At 38.8% G+C, this 17,055-nt stretch overlaps 1 protein-coding gene across 1 annotated transcript in view; it reads right to left on the bottom strand.

The window, feature by feature from the left end:
• Positions 1–534: 534 nt before the first annotated feature.
• The window catches only part of LOC107747490 (zinc finger protein PLAGL2-like), a 36,321-nt gene continuing 19,800 nt past the window's right edge, over positions 535–17,055 (bottom strand). The window contains exons 2-4 of the mRNA XM_016562023.1: positions 3,826–3,902; positions 3,235–3,655; positions 535–2,414 (exon numbers count right to left, since the gene is read on the bottom strand). Coding sequence (XP_016417509.1) covers positions 953–2,414; positions 3,235–3,542 — 1,770 coding nt within the window. The 5' untranslated portion in view covers positions 3,543–3,655; positions 3,826–3,902 and the 3' untranslated portion in view covers positions 535–952. The remainder of the gene's footprint in view (positions 2,415–3,234; positions 3,656–3,825; positions 3,903–17,055) is intronic.

Below are 17,055 nucleotides of genomic sequence, written 5' to 3'. Positions count from 1 at the left end.
CACCTTGGCAACCCAAAGAGGTCAAGTGCCTTCTGCTGTAAACAAAGTGCTTCTTTTGAGATAAATTGTAAACCTGCAAGATTTGAATGTAAATTTTGTTTGCTTTAGTTCTGTCAGTGATCACATTGTACCAAATGAACAAATTGTGCAATTTTGTTTTACCCTCTTCGCCTTTCTATTTTCAGTCCCTCTGCTTCTCTCACTTAAAAACTAGTTACTGACCATTCCAACAAGTGTAAATTTGTATTTGCAACCAAAAACCCTGGAGGAACACATTTTAGATTATATTTTCATCTAATCTGGTACACAGTATTTGTTTTTCAACTGATTTGGAAATTTGTAATAATAGTGATTTGACTGAGTCTGGAATCAGATATAAACTTTTTTACAAAAAGAAAAAAAGAAACCAATTTCATTCCTTCACTAATTCTTCCACTCCTGGCTATGAAGACGGTTTTAGTTTAAGGGCAACCTACTACTACCTGACTTTAAGCTTAACAGAATAGAGACAACAGAGCAAAGTCAGGCCTCACATTTGGAAAAGAAAACTAAATTCATATATCACTTCAAACTAGTCTTTCAGAGTCTCAAAGACAGATTAACTTTTCTACATTAATCTTTTCCTTTTTCTACTAATATTATTACTTTATAAAGTATGCAGTACCATGCCTTACGGCCTACTGATGCTGCTGTCTAACTACAAAATTGTAGGAGAGGGGATGGTGGGAGAGGTTCAAAAGGGTATTCAAAAATCATAGCTATAATTCAGACAGCCTAAATAAAAGCTCCATAATATTTCATATGCTTGTTTTCCTCCAGGCTCATTAAAAAGCTGTTGTGCGCTTTTTGTTAAGGATTATGTGTTCAAGTGTTCTACCTCACCACCCCTAGGGGGAGCACTAATGCTCCTTCGCCCTGAGGCCCTGTGGCAGGCCAGGTTGGGGTGGGGACCTCATTGAAAGGCCTGGTGAAAGCGAGGCAGAGTGGTCGTACTGAGGCTAGAGCTGAACACTGGTGGGAGTGGGTGCAGAGACCCAAGACCGAGACCCCCACCGGAGCCTGGTTGCTCCTGAGGTTGAGGTTGCAAAGAGGTAAGAGGCACTGCAGCTGTGGCAGCATGTGGTTCGGCAGCATGCGAAGATGCTGACGATGATGAGGAAGAGGAAGAAGAAATGGTGGAGGGCGTGGAATAACCCATCACCAGTCCTCCTGAACTCATAGGGGCACTGTAGGGAGGCAGATTGAGTGGAAGAAATCCCAGCAGATGAGAAAAATCCATGTTAGCAGCACACAAAGACTCAATGACAGCGGGGCTCTTGGACATGAGTGGGTCCCCGCAAAGGTCATCCGACAATCCTGCCGGAGGTTCCATACCCTCCTTATTGGGTGAAGCTGCTGAGTGGGGGTCGGCTGAGGATGGCGGAGGAACCTGGAGTCCACTCTGTAGATCCATCAGGAAACTCTCCATCTCCACCTTCAGGGGCTTGTCCAGCAGGTATGAGGTAGATCCGAGCTGGTACTTGGGCGGTGGCTGAGGGTGCTGCTGTTGCTGATTTTGTAGGGAAGGCTGCTGCTGATGTGGAGGTGGGGAGTGGTGATGATGGTGAGGGTGGTGATGGTGATGATGATGTGGGTGATGGTGGTGCAGTGATGATGGGGGCTCCATATGGCAACCCATTCCCATGGCAGTGGATAAAGACCCTGGAACCAGTGAGTGATGGTGGCCCACACCCGGATTGGACATGGCCTGGAGATGATGAGGGTTGTACATGCCCATGGGAAAAGGGGTGGCACCATGGAAAGGCTTTGCCATCATTGAGTCCTTGGTAGGTCCCATGCTGCACATCATAGGGCTTATTTCTTCTTTCACAGCAAAAGGTGGAGACCCAGACCCAAGTAAACCCAACATATCTGGGGACTCTGTCTTGATCTTCAGAAACTCCTGTGAGTGGCTCTTCTTGACATGACGCGTCAGATGGTCCTTCCGCCCAAAACGTTGGGCACAGTACTGGCACAGGAAGTCTTTGCGTCCCGTGTGTACCACCATGTGTCGGCGAACATCCTTTCGTGTGTAAAAGCGACGATCACAGTGGTCACAGGGGTGTTTCTTCTCCTTGGTACCACCTGAAGACTTGCCTGAGTGGCTCTTGAGGTGCTCCAAGAGTGCAGGCGTGCTCTCATAGCTTTGCAAGCACACCTTACAGGTAAGATCACCGGCTGTGGCTGAGTGCATGGCCATGTGGCGCTTGTAGCCCAGCTTTGTGTTATAGTGTTTGCCACACTCTTCGCACTTAAAGGCCTCTTTATTGGGGTCGTGAGTCTGCAGATGGTTTTTCAGGTGATCTTTGCGGTGAAACATCTTTTCACAAAATGAGCACTGATGAGTCTTCTGTGGGGAGTGTGTGGCCATATGCCTACAAAGGAGACAAAAATAGTTTTTAGCTAAAGATTGACACATTGGAAATTTCTACCTGAAATTTTGTATTCATTATGCTCATGTCAGACTGCAAGGGGACACTCTAAAGTAGGGGTGTCCAAACTTGGTCTTGGGGGGCCACTGTTCTGCAGAGTTTGGCTCCAAATTGCCTCAGCACACCTGCCTGATGTTTTTAGTATGCCTAGTAAAACCATGATTAGCTGGTTCAGGTGTGTTCAATTAGGGTTGGAACTAAACTCTGCAGGACAGTGGCCCTCCAGGAACAGGACTGGACACCTCCTGCTCCTGGATGAAAACCTTCCAGCATAGATAAGCTCCAACCAGCTACAACACACCTGCCTGAAAGTTTCTAGTAATCCTTAAGACCTTAATTAGCTGGTTCAATTGTGTTTAATTAAGGTTGCAGCTAAGCTCTGCAGGAAGTTGGCCATCCAGTAGCTGGGTTGGACAAACATGCAACAAAAACGACAGCGATGAGAGAAGAGCAGCATCCGATCATAGGGACGAGGTTCATGTTTTCACTCATGTCTGACCTCGACAAAGATTTCACTGTTAAAGAAGGTGGAGCCCAGAGCACTCCCACCTATTATTATGTACTTGCCATGGACAAATGGCAGTTCAAAGCTGTTTAACAGCTTTTGGAAAGTTTTCCATAAAATTCACGTTGGCAAGGTGTTTCGAACCACCAAGACAAATTGGTGGTTTTGGCCAGATTTAGTTTAAAATGACATTACAAAAATGTATTCTTCTATTACACTTGAAGTATATTGTGGCCTTTACATGCAAGTAGCACCTACCTAAAGAGCTTATATTTGGAGCTGAAAGCCTTAGGGCAATGGGGCTGGGAACAGTGGAAAGGTTTCTCTCCTGTGTGACAGAGCGCGTGGAGCCGGAGCTTATCCTGTGAGCTGAAGAGGGCACCGCACACCAAACACTCGTTTCCACTGCCTCTCCCTTCCCTCTCCCTCTCTTTCTCGTTCTCTGTCTCTCTTTCCGTCCTCCCTGCAGCGGGACCTCCAAACACTTTGGTGGCGCCTCGTCGTTCCTTGTCCTCCAGCGTCAGTGTGGCAATATGGTGTGGGGCATCGGCGGCAGATGCTGCCATGGCAGCCCTAGGGTGCCGTTGCCATTGAAACTCGGCCGTGGCTGCCCTGCCTTCCAGGCTCTGGTTCGATATCGCAGCGACGTTTAAGGGGATGCAGGCTCCTAAATTGTCTGCTATGTGTACAACATGTGACCAACAAAAAAATAAATAAACAGCAGGCATTTTTAAGCATGTCGATTTATGTTTTGTTATGTTATGTTACACATAGGGAGACAGCTAAACACCGCGCTTACACCCTTTTGTTTGTGCTGAAAACTTGTAATGTAAGTGCTTTTTTGTTTACCTTCACACTCTCATCCAGTCCCACCTGCCATGACTGAGGTTGAGTAGATGACGATAGTGCTCATCATTATCTTCACCCTTTCATAGAAAAAAAAGACATACATCATTGATTAGTGTTTCTCTTCAAATATCTGATTTCAATTTTGTTTTGTTTTTTTCAAATATTTAAAACTAACACTTTACAACAAGGTTTGTTAAAGGGGTCATATGTTGCGATTTCAATTTTTCCTTTCTCTTTTGAGTGTTACAAGCTCTTGGTGCATAAAGAAGATCTGTAAAGTTGCAAACACTAAAGTCTCAAAACGTCTCACGCTTGAGGTATTTGGCCAATCACAACGCACTGGATAGCTGGCTAATCAGAGCACACCTCGCTTTTCAGACCGATTAGTTTTGTAAAAATCGACGCGTTTCAAAAAGGCGGGGCATAGAGGAGAAACAATAATGTACAGTATGTGAAAAATAATGTGTTTTTTTAACTTTAAACCGCATAAACACATTTCATTACACCAAATACACAAAATAATGTTCTTTTTAGCAGCATCATATGACCCCTTTAACATTAGTTAACTTGATCTAACTGTAAACAATACTTTAAGAGCATTTATTGAACTTAAATTCACAAGTTGTATATTTTACCATTATTTGCATTAAGAATGAACAACAAACAATATTTATGTATTACAAACATGTTAATAAATCAAATAAAAATGTATAAATATTTACATGAATCAAGATTAATAAATATTTCATGTTCATGGTTGATCAACAGACACATAAGCTCTAATATAATTTACAACAATAAAATCATGATTTATCTGACATTATGGGTTCCTTATATCAACATGAAGGTAAAATGTGCAACTGCCTGTGGGCATACTGTAACCATTGTAAAACACGTTTCCTGTGCCACTACGCTAGCTAGAGGGCAGTAATGTACAGAACTGTTAATAAACTGGGCAGTAACAGCAGTTGGCAGTTCTTTTCTTGCGATACCACATCAACAATTGAGGAGCACAAAGTAAGCTTTGTGTGTCCATGCATGTTCTGTCATGCATGTGTGTGCATGTACTCCAGTGTTATGAAACCGTGTAAGGCTCCTGTAATCCTAAAGCAAACACAGACACAAAGCTGCCTCTAGGGATGACAAATAAATTAGCCCTTAAATAGCACTACCTGTTCCACAGAAAAATGTATACTTAAGTAAAACCCCATTGCACAAATATCACACGATATTACCCCTTGGTAAAATAACAATTTTACCACTTTTATCATGGTTTATAAGACCTTGATTTTATTAATATTATATATTGGTGTACTTTGGCAAGATAACATGTTCACTGGTGGACAATAAATAAATACATGTTCATAATTCTTTTAGAATTATTAAGCATAGTGTTTTTATTACCATAATAATGGAGAGACTATTTGTACTTTTAAAAATAAATATCACATCATAAAACTAATGAAGGCAAAAGGTGATTAAAACAGTTCAAAGCTGTTTTTGAATATAATTTCATTATAGGTATTATAAATATAAACATAATAGGTTTTATAAATAACCTATATTTATATTTTTAACCTTTACTGTAATGTAATATTTATAGGGACAAAGTCAGAGAATCTCTCGTCAATGAATTATGACCACGATCAATGCAGGCACATTTGAGACTATGTTTTGTACACAGGGCCATACTCATACGTGACCCTGGACCACAAAACCAGTCTTAAGTCGCTGGGGTATATTTGTAGCAATAGCCAAAAATACATTGCATGGGTCAAAAATACAGATTTTTCTTTTATGCCAAAAATCATTAGGACATTAAATAAAGATCATGTTCCATGAAGATATTTTGTAAAGTTCCTACTGTAATTATATTAAAACTTAATTTTTGATTAGTAATATGCATTGCTAAGAACTTCATTTGGACAACTTTAAAGGCGATTTTCTCAATATTTTGATTTTTTTTGCACCCTCAGGTTCCAGATTTTCAAATAGTTGTATCTCGGCCAAAAACTGTCCTATCCTAACAAACCATACATCTATGGAAAGCTTATTTATTCAACTTTCAGATGATGTATAAATCTCAATTTCGAAAAATTGACCCTTATGACTGGTTTTGTGGTCCAGGGTCACATACAGCAGAAAACCAACCACAGCACCACCCTTCTCATGCTCCTGGCACATCAGTACCCTAGGGGCATTCATTCATATACTTCCTTTGCTTTGGTAGTGAGAGATACACTCATATCCCTTTCCTGGTTGTTACATTATTTTGCTTAAGTATTAAGTATTAAGCATTAAACATTAGTATGGGGTATTATGCATTAACATCCCTTTCCTGATGGATGCAGCACTTTGTTTTAGTATTAATGATCAGTATTTGGTATACAGAGTATTGTTTCTTTCTTGATCTCTCTATTTCTCATGAGTTAACCTCTAGTCAATGGCCATTTTGGTTAGAGTTCAAAATCCACCTGTTCCCTGCTGACCACACAGTTTCTAATGTGGCAAAAACAAAGAGTCAGATGAGCCTAAAATGTAAACACTTGCAAACAAACACAGGTTACTCCTGTTATACAACAGACTTCATAACCAAACAATAAACTACTGAGTATTTATTTGTTAATTAATTTGTTGGGGTCAACAATCAATACTTTTATTTAGCAAGGATGTATTAACTTGCTCTAAAGTGACAGCAACGGCTTTTATAATGTCATAAAATATTTATTTCAAATAAATGCTGTCCTTTTGAACTTTCTATCCATCGAAGAATCCTGGGGAAAAATGAAAAATTATATTTTCCACAAAAATATAAAGCAGCACATCTATTTTGAACATTGATAATAATAAGAACTGTTTCCTGAACAGCCAATCAGCATATTAAATTGATTTCTGAAGGAACATGTGACACTGAAGAATGGAGTAATGGCTGCTGAAAAAGTCAGCGTAGGTATCACTGGATTACATTACATTTAAAATAAAATATTAAAATAGAAAATAGTTATTTTGAATTGTAACCATTTCACAATATTAAATTTTTACTGTATTTTTGATCAAATAAAAGCAGCCTTGGTGAGCATAATAGAAAAAAAAAATCAATCAACCAACCCCAAACTTTTGAACAGTAGTGTAAATGAATGCATGATCGTCTATTAAAGTCAACAAAAAATATATATTCCACATTCCTTAACAAGAACGATTCAGTGTATATTATTCTAAAGACATAAGTCTTCTGTCCATTCTGGCATGGGACACCCACTCTTCATCCAATCTTTGATAAACTTTACACAAGGTATTTTTTCCTCACTGATTATCTCGTTTAATTCAGAAATATGTAACATTAAAGAAGTAAACAAGTTGCAAATGACAATTCATGTTGACTTTAAAGTAGTATGTTTCTCCATATGTATGTGGATAAGAGGAAGCGACAGCTGTGTGGCGCTGCTGCAGTCGTCACCCAGCGGGGAGGGTGCAGGGGGTGACACTACTCCATTCAGCTGCTCCAGGGAGCCCTGCGCCATTGTCATGCTTCTCCACCAAAAACATTCCACATGCATACATCCCATCCGTCACACAGCACATCTAACATGCTGTATGCACACTCAAATAAACACCGGCTTGCAATTCTGACACTAAAGCCAACCTATTCCCAACAATACTATCCAAATAGCTACCTATTAAAAAGTACCCAACATTCCTGCGTACAAGTGTATCCAGGTAAGCTGAACAGTCTTTGAGCGTTTCTTTAGAGTTTGACACATCAGTTAGTGGGGGTGTGCAGTTTATATATATGACCATCCTCTCTTTAGGCCTCACAAACTCACGCTCGCTGAATACTGCCACAGAGGGGGGAACTGGCCATCCATATTGGCTGCGTGAGTGTGTCTGAGGTTTTGTTTTGAGATTAAAGGGTTTTCACATTCCTCTGGCCTGGGGGTCAGAGGTCACCGTGTACACCATGCTGCCTCCTGTGTGCAGGTTTAACCCCCTCTGTACGAAGGCAGAGAGTGAGAGAACAAACAGCTAATTCAAGGTCACAGCCAGAGTCAAATACACTGTTACAGTGATCATAGACAAATACATAAGAAATCTGCACCCAAAGAAATTGACACAGAAATTAAATAGCCATTTTTTGCAAAGTCGAGGGCACATTCACCACCACTTTATGAATATCTATTAAAATATTTTGCTCCGCTCAACTGGATTTTGAGTGTTGCTCATTCAATCAATTGAACACTTTATATCAGGTGTCTTTAACTACTACGCATTTATGTACAGTTTTATGTACAATGCACTTATTGTGTACATGTTGTATTGCAAATGCTGTTACTGAGTATGTTAGGTTTAAGGGTGGATTAAGTGGTAGAATTTGGTTCAAAAGTGAAATTATAGATGTAAATACAGAAATTAAATATTACATTTTAGTACAACGTAAAACACGCATGTACACAATAAGTACTTTGATCAAATGATTAATTTCAATGTTAGTACATAGTTATTAAAGTCACTTAAAGTGGGTCAGCTTACACTTGTTCATTTGCCATTTTGTACATTATGTAACATAAACTTTGAAAAACAAATTTATTATGTCCTAAAGTGACTAAAAATCTTCAGAAGACTTAAAATAGTACAGTGGGGGGGGGGGAGAAAATCTTAATTTAATTTAGTTTTTTATGTATAACCACTCATATGGCATATTTAGACCTAAACACTCAAAACACTTCAAATTACTGTGGTAATTTGAAAACCTAATTTTAGTGCAAAATATCAGTTCTTGGGCTATAATACTAGCATGAACAGTACAACCTTTAAACATTATAAAGAGGAAAGTTGTCAGAATTGTTTTCTATAACTATAACTCTTTATTTTTCAACTAGATTTCAACTATCAATAAGAGTAAAGCTTACAAGATGCTTACACAAAGTCGGCAGAATCATTTTCTATACTGTAACTCTTTATTTTGTTTAACTTAGAGCTATTATGTACTGTGAGTATGACTCTTGTTGCAGTATTACAAATATTTTATGTAAATAGATATAACAGATTGAATATTGACTCCAGCGATATCACTGAGAGAAATAGAGAGAATATTAAGAGTACATAAAACCTTAAATATCTTATTTCCATTGAAAATTGTCAAAATATTTAGAGACAGAATGAACTGGAGAGCCTTTTCTTGAATGTTTGTTTATGAAGCTACGCACAAAAATGATTTCAGCTGAAATTAGGACTGCCTGCTCCTGACATGGAGTGACTTTTAAAACATCTACCCAATCAGAGAGCCCATCAAAAGGTCAGTGAGTGCACTTCTGGTGAACTTCCACCAGGGGGGAGGGACTTACAAACAAGAACGATGGTTTGATTCGATCTGCACACATGAACAAACTTCACCTGTCCTGGACTCACATAAACAGAATCTATTCACTCAAATCACAAAATAAAAGTCAAAATATTTAATTTGACATGCAAACCACATCAGTTTCACTTATGGGTGAGATCAAATATACTCAGTCCTTTGGCAAATTTGAAAATAACAGATACATAAGACACATGAAACCAATAAAAACGCTGAAATTGAGAGATTTATTCAGCAGATAAACAGACAGGGCTATGTGAACCCAAGTCTTCACGAGTCTCACGTCTGTCAGGGTTTTATTAACACAGAGGCACACGACCCTCAACGTGTTCCGGAAAAAAAGAAGTTCAGTTACCAAAAATAGCCTGTGAGTTCACCATACTGAGCTAAAGTGACAACAGCCGCGCTCGAGAGAGGGAGACGAGTGAGATTACGAGAGTGTGGTAGTTAAGCAAAGCAACAGATGGCACAGAGAGCGAGTGAGAGAAAAGAATGTCAGAGAGGAAGGAAAGAGGAAGGAGAGAAAGAGAGAGAGAGAAAAGAAAGAAAGAGAGGGATGGAGGAAGGGAGGAGCTCTCGGTCAGTGATAGTCACACAGACTCCAGAGGGGAGGATGGCTAGTCATGCTTTACTGACCACATTGACAAGGGATGACAGGCAGAGGAAGGGGGAGCAACTGCAACAGGAGATGCCAGATATGAGACCTGCGGGGGACAGAGAGTATGTGTATGTGTGTGTGTGTGTTATCTTCACGTTCAGGGGCTTAAACACAAACAAAGACAACTTTTAACCTGAGGGCCGGTGAAAAACCACAATGCGCACTTTGTCCAAGTCATTTTGGACCTGTAGTTACAAATCAACACTTGCTTATTTTCAAGTGTACTTTTTTAAACACTCGTAGCTGTTCGACAATCTATCTGGTCACACTTCTTTCACCCCACCCGCACGGTGCTCTCTGTGGCGCTCGCTGTGACGGACAGGTTTCACTTCCTCAAACAGTGTCCGTTTGGACTGTACAGAAATCTTAGCGGAAAGCTGCCCTCCCTTCCCACCCTACTGACACAGAGGTAAAGGCCTGCCAAACCATCAACAGTTACACTGCACTGGCCCTGGCTACCAGCACGGGATGTGGCCACAATCTGCACCGTCTCCGCCCCCCTCCACATTAAAAGCTCACCTCATCTGCCTTGTGTTTGTCTCATTAGAACAGATTTGATTGGTGCATTTCATTCTTCACAATCGCTAAGGGAAGTGGTAAAGTGTTTCTTCAAAAGAATCTCACAGTGACAAGTAGATGACTAGAAACAAAAAGGACGATAAACAAAAAGGCACGATAAAACAGTACAACGGCCTATAACTTGTGCACTATATTTTAAATCCTTTGCAGTCATATGATAGATTTAAGAGAGGAAATCCATGAAAGTCTGTGAAATCACTTCTAAAAAGTATTTAAACTGTTTAATATGCTAATTCATTTATGGGTTAACTGTCCCATTGAAGTTGTCTGTAATGCATGGACAAAGCTATCCATTAGCATTTCCTTTCATTTCAATGGCAGTTGCTTGGCTGTTTTCTATTTTAATTTATTTAAAAATTTAATTAATTCCTGTGATGCAAAGGAACTTTCAGCATCATTACTCCAGTCTTCAGTGTCACATGATCCTTCAGAAATCATTCTAATATGCTGATTTGATGCTCAAGAAACATTTCCTATTATTACCAATATTGAAAAACTGTTCAGTGGTTTAATATTTTTGTGAAAAATTATACTTTTTTTTTCGTGATACTTTGATTTATAGAAAAAAAGCATTTATTTGGAACAGAAATCTTTTGTAAAATACGTCTTTATGCATCCTTTTTCCATTTATTTGGAACAGAAATCTTTTGTAAAATACGTCTTTATGCATCCTTTTTCCATTTATTTGGAACAGAAATCTTTTGTAAAATACGTCTTTATGCATCCTTGTTGAATAAAACTATGAATTTAAAATAAAAAAATAAAATAAAATCAGCAACATTTGAATGCTATCAATGAAGAAATTTGTTTTTTACCTATAAATGGTGTAGTAACAGAATCTACCAGCATGCTAGCCAGATAAACCTTGACCCTTGAGTCATACATCAAAATCTGGATATTATGGGTGATGACTTATAAAAAAAAAAAAGGGAAACTGAGAATCAGACCATATTTTACTAACAAATTACGCAAACCTGAGAAAGAAAGAAAGTTCATGCAATAATGAAAGTGAGTGACTGTGAGGAGAGCAAACCACTCACAGAAACCTACAGCTCAAGAATAACAATAGTTTATTTGCCCATGACTAACTAACAAACACAAAGGTGCCACAACAGCTCCTCCATCTCTGATGCCAACAAAAACACACAGCACAGCTATCTTGCTTTCTTTCACTCCCTCTCCCTTGGTGTGCCATTCTTGTGGGCACATATGTGGGTTTACAGAAAAATAAACAGATTAAAGTTCTATTGAGGTAGAATTGCCAAAGAACAATTCATCACGCCATCCAAAATCGCTCCACTGAAGATCTCTCCCAGTGACAAAACAGATACATAAAGCTACAGCATAACACCTTTTCTAAAGTATATGACACTGTATAAATACTAGCACAACTGCAACATTTAAAGGGATAGTTCACCCAAAATAAAAAAGTCTGCAATCTGTCATTTACTCTCTCTGGTGTCGTTTAAAACCTTTATGGCTTTATTTTATTTGGTGGTACACAAAGGAAGATATTTTGAAGAATGTTAACCAAATACTTTGAATACTGGTAACCAAACAGCTATGGCGACTTTTGACTTCTATTCTATGGACAATAAATAAATAAACAGACAGATATTTTCAAAATCTCTACTTTTGTATTCCACATAAGAAGTCATTTTCATCTTGAATATTACAGCTCAGCTTTATGTCATTTTTTTGGAAGAGTCCTTCAGAGAGTCTCAAGTTCTTAAAGTCTACAGAAGAAACTAAGTCATACAGGTTTGGAATGACATGAGGTTGAATAAATTGACAATTTTCATTTCATTATTCATTTTCATTGAGTAAACTGAGTCTTTTAAGCAATACTGCATTCAAGGTTGTGTTCTATTGTAAATACAGCCGTGGTAAAATGACTTTGTTAGACTACGCCACTGAGTGACTAAATTCACAATACAGCACAGCCTTGAGTGCTTTATAGTTTTTCTAAAATAGTTAATGCATATCTAAATTTAAATATGAAAGAATGCAAATGTTATTTTATGAGGGAAAAGTAATTCACCCAAGGGATAGTCCACTAGGGCGGTAATTTTGAGTGGCAGGAAGTGAAGTAAACAGAAGAGAATGAATGTGACATCAGTGGCTCAACTTCAGTTTTGCGAAGCTACGAGAATACTTTTTGTTGCTCAAAGAAAACAAAAATAACAGAATTTATTCAAAAATTCTTCTCCACCGAGCTACGTCTTCTGCCATTTTGGAGAGTGTCCAAGAACGTATTCGACGTAATCAGCGTTGTTTACGTTCAGGGGGAAAGCGCGCGCACGAACGTAATCTGCATAATCAGCGTTGTTTACGTTCAGGGGGAAAGCGCGCGCACGAACGTAATCTGCAGTATGCGTTGTGATACTCTCTAAAATGGCGGAAGACGTATGCGTTGTGATACTCTCTAAAATGGCGGAAGACGTAACTCGGAGGAGAAGAATTGTTAATAAAGTCCCTTTTTTTTTCCTTTGCGCACAAAAAGTATTCTCGTAGCTTCGCAAAATCGAAGTTAAGGGGTACTCTCCAAAATGGCGGAAGACGTAACTCAGGGAAGAAGAATTGTTGAAAAAATTATTATTTAGTTAGTTATTTTTGTTTTCTTTGCGCTCAAAAAGTATTCTCGTTCGCAAAACTGAAGTTGAGCCACCGATGTCACATGGACTGTTTTACCGATGTCCTTACTACGTTTCTGGACCTGGGAATATTATAGTTGCGTTGCTGTCTATGCAAGAGCTCTCACATTTCATCAAAAATATCTTAATTTGTGTTCCGAAGATGAAAGAAGGTCTTACGGGTTTGGAACGACATGAGGGTGAGTAATTAATGACAGAATTTTCATTTTGGGGTGAACTAACCCTTTAAACAGCCATCCTTCTGCTGGAACAGTGATCCTACACTAGTGGGTCATGACCCAAAAATGGGTTAAACAAGGTTAATATCTGCCTTATCGGGTGCCGCACAGTGATATACACAGTAGGTAGGTAAGAAATGTTCAGCATCATAGCAGTTAGCATCAACAGCACGACTGGAACGATCCATTTTGTAATTCAGAACAAACAACACATTCAAAATTGCCCACATAAATCTGAAAAGTCAGCAAGAAATGTTTCCGCTCCATTGATTTTATAACCATTGACCCCTCGGTGCACAAACACCACAGAGTAAACGGCACTATCTGCATCTCCTTTCATTCATCCTTTCTTCACGCTGAAAAAAAGCTCTCAATATACTTGTAGCATGAAGACATCTGGCCGACACACGGACCCCACTTAACGACGCCTGAGAAAAAAGGAGGGAAAAGAAAATTAACAGGCTTCACAAACAAAGGCCAATTAAAATGGGTTCCCTCCCTGATCTAATTTGCGGCCGAGCAATGACAGAGCAAAAATGCAGATGTTTAGCTGAAGGGGTGTTTTGCTTTAACTCTGATCAGAAGCTACAAGCGCTGGATAACAGGAAAAGGCTTGTGTGGAGTTAAAGACATTGCTGCCAGATGCCTTTCTGATTTCCTCAGAGATTCCCCTTGTGAATGACGAAACACAACTTTAAGACAGGATGAGATCCTAAAGCTTTTTGGTTTCCACATAAATGTAAATATGCAGGTAGGGCTGGACGATATGGCCAAAATTGATATCACGATAAAGACAGTCGGTTCCCTTCACAGATACATTTATATAAAACACCCGCGACATTTTTTGATTTTGAAACGTGCAGTGCTCATGTTTATTCAACGAAGTCAAACGGCACAAATAAATCAATGTATGGAAAACACTGGTAATGTATATCGAAATATCGGAAATGTGTTTAAAAATCATATCACCGTTATTGCAAAAAATTATATCGCGATACATATTGATATTGAATTATTGTCCAGCCCTATATGCAGGTATTCTGAGGACAGAGAGCCAGAGCATGGTGGAGATAGATAAGAGGTTAAAGATATTTTGGGTTTTATATGTAGCTCTAGCATGTGGGGTTCACATTGTGGGTTGATGTTGATGTGACAGTGAATGGGGTGTGTGTGTGTGTGTGAGTTGAGGTGAGTCAGGGGAAACCCCTTCTGGCAGGGAGTCCTGGTGGTGACACAGAGCTCCAGAACAGCAGGCATCCTGCCAGACGGCAATGTGCCAACTCTCTTCCTCTCTCTCCCGCACTCCCTACCGCATCCCTCAAACATTTCTCTCTATTAGAGCATTTTAATGTCTCTGCTGTATATCTCAATCACCCTTTATTCTTTCATTCTGTCATTCGTTCAGTATTCTTACTCATGAGCTTCCTAAAATTGCTGTTACAGATGCAGTCCAAAATTAACTTGGGTGGGTGAACTGAGAACTGGTATTTTGCATTATTTTTACTAAAACTATATTTTTGTTTAAATTACTTTTTTTCCAATTGAATATTAGTGTCAGATGCTTGAGATGAGCTACTTCTTATTTCTTTGTAAAACTGCACCAGTAACCAAATATATGTTTTTAGTGGCTTATTGTGAAAATAAATATTATACACTACCATCAAAAAGTCTGGGGTTGCATGGGCTTGTAGGCTGGTATGGTCCAGAAAGCGTTGAAATACACGTTGATAGCCAGCAGCCAGATAACCAGGGTTAGGGCGGCTAGTTTAGTCTTGAAACCGATTGCCACCAGGACAATAAGAGCTGTGCCCACCAGGTTCTGCAAGATCTAAAACCAAACACAGATACTTAGGAAAAAGGAAGTCAGTGAGACATGACACTACTGTGAAACTGTGACACAGGAAGCAGGATTTGAAACTACAGAAATGCAACAGAAAACATGGTCACGTCTGCCCTCTAGTGGTGAAAGGGCTGATTACAACGGAGAAGGCACATCTTCACATGTTTAGCATAAATGGCGCTCAACTGGTTTTTGAGCCCAGATTTCACATTAAACATCAAAGATCATTAATTGAAACATTAATATTATGATTACTGCTGCGAATTGGATAGGGTAAACAATACGGCAAATTATCAATGTCTGGTTTCCAAATACACTTCCGTTCAAAATTTTTGAATTAGTAATTTTTTTTGAAAGAAATTAAAACTTTCATTCGGCAAGGATGCATTAAATTGATCAAAAGTGACAGTAAAGACATTTATAATGTTACAAAAATGTCTATTTCAAATAAATGCTGTTCTTTTGAACTTTCTGTTAAACAGAGAATCATGAAAAAAAGTATCACAAAAATATCATTTTGTGCACAACTGTTTTCAACATTGATAATAATAAAAAAGGTTTTCTTGAGCACCAAATCCACATAAACATTTCTGAAGGATCATGTGACACTGAAGAGTAATGATGCTGAAAATCGAGCTTTGCTTCACATAAATAAATTACATTTTAAAATATATTCAACTAGAAAACAGTTATTTTAAATTGTAATATTATTTCACAACATTACTGTTTTTACTGAATTTTTGGTCAAATAAAAGCAGCCTTGGTGAGCAGAAGAGACTTTAAAAACATCAAATAATCTCATCAACTCCTAACTTTTTAACAGTAGTGTATATTAAAACATATTCACACGTAATATCCCTTACGCTTTATATTTACATGACAAGACACTAGTAATACTTGAAAGTAGTTTAAGTCTAAAAAAAAAACTGACTAGAAACATGGCGTCACAAGTAACTGAAACAATCTGATGTCGAAACTGTTGTGTTAATTAAATCTTTAATCCTAAACTTGTGCAAACTTTTAATCACCTCTAAATTGTACTTTTTACTTTTACAAGTTAAAGCTGCTAATAAAACTTAATTACTCACTCGCAGAAACATCTGCACTTTTATTTAGACGTCTCTAATCAAACAGTGTTTCAAACAAGTGTAGATTTTATTTTAATGACATGAAAATATGCACACTAAAATCTGCTCTCTGTTTCTTCTCTCCCTTAGTTCTCTTTTCCTCTTTCAGACGCGGTCAGCAACAAACAATCTCTAAGTTAAGCTTCGTCAGCCAGCGCCGCTTAAAACAACAGGCATTGTTGCAACGACCCTTTTGTTTACAGATAACTGCAACACTTTACAAAAGACCTCTCTCTCTTTTAGCCTTTCCGTCAATCAACTCCAAAGTTAGCTCATTTTTTGTTTACTGCAGGAGAGCCCACCTCTCCCTCCTTTCCCGTCTGTATTTCCAAGGATGTGCAGTAAAGGAGAGACGAGGAGGAGGGGAGAGCGAAAGTTGTAAAAATAACATTCCTGCATAAACAGGCTCTGAAAATGGTGGCGGGGCAGAACGCATTCCTCGCATTTCTTTCGAAACGTGATCAGTTTCTGCATCTCACCGCTGGACGCTCCGTCAGAGAAATGACAGTCGCTGCAGGGTGGCAGACGTGTGTTTGTGGGACAGTGATATAGACACATTGATAACCCAAATAACATCTCTTTTGAGAGGCTGCTTCACACTGGAGCTTTAGGTTCGGACTGAAGTTTGTCTGGATGTCAAAGTCAACTCCACTCCGCTCACATACACCGATATGAAATGCTGAAAAATACAGAAAAAGGGAAAACTCCCAGTGCTGCTGGACTGTATCTCAGCACTTTTGGAATCAGATGAATTAATGCAATATTATTTAATTCAATTTTAATATTTTGCATTATGAT

Source organism: Sinocyclocheilus rhinocerous, unplaced genomic scaffold (assembly GCF_001515625.1).
Source record: "Sinocyclocheilus rhinocerous isolate Xijiao unplaced genomic scaffold, SAMN03320098_v1.1 scaffold1370, whole genome shotgun sequence".
Classification (NCBI taxonomy): domain Eukaryota; kingdom Metazoa; phylum Chordata; class Actinopteri; order Cypriniformes; family Cyprinidae; genus Sinocyclocheilus; species Sinocyclocheilus rhinocerous.
Note: the sequence above shows the minus strand (reverse complement) of the source record. Positions and strands in the feature narration are given on the sequence as shown.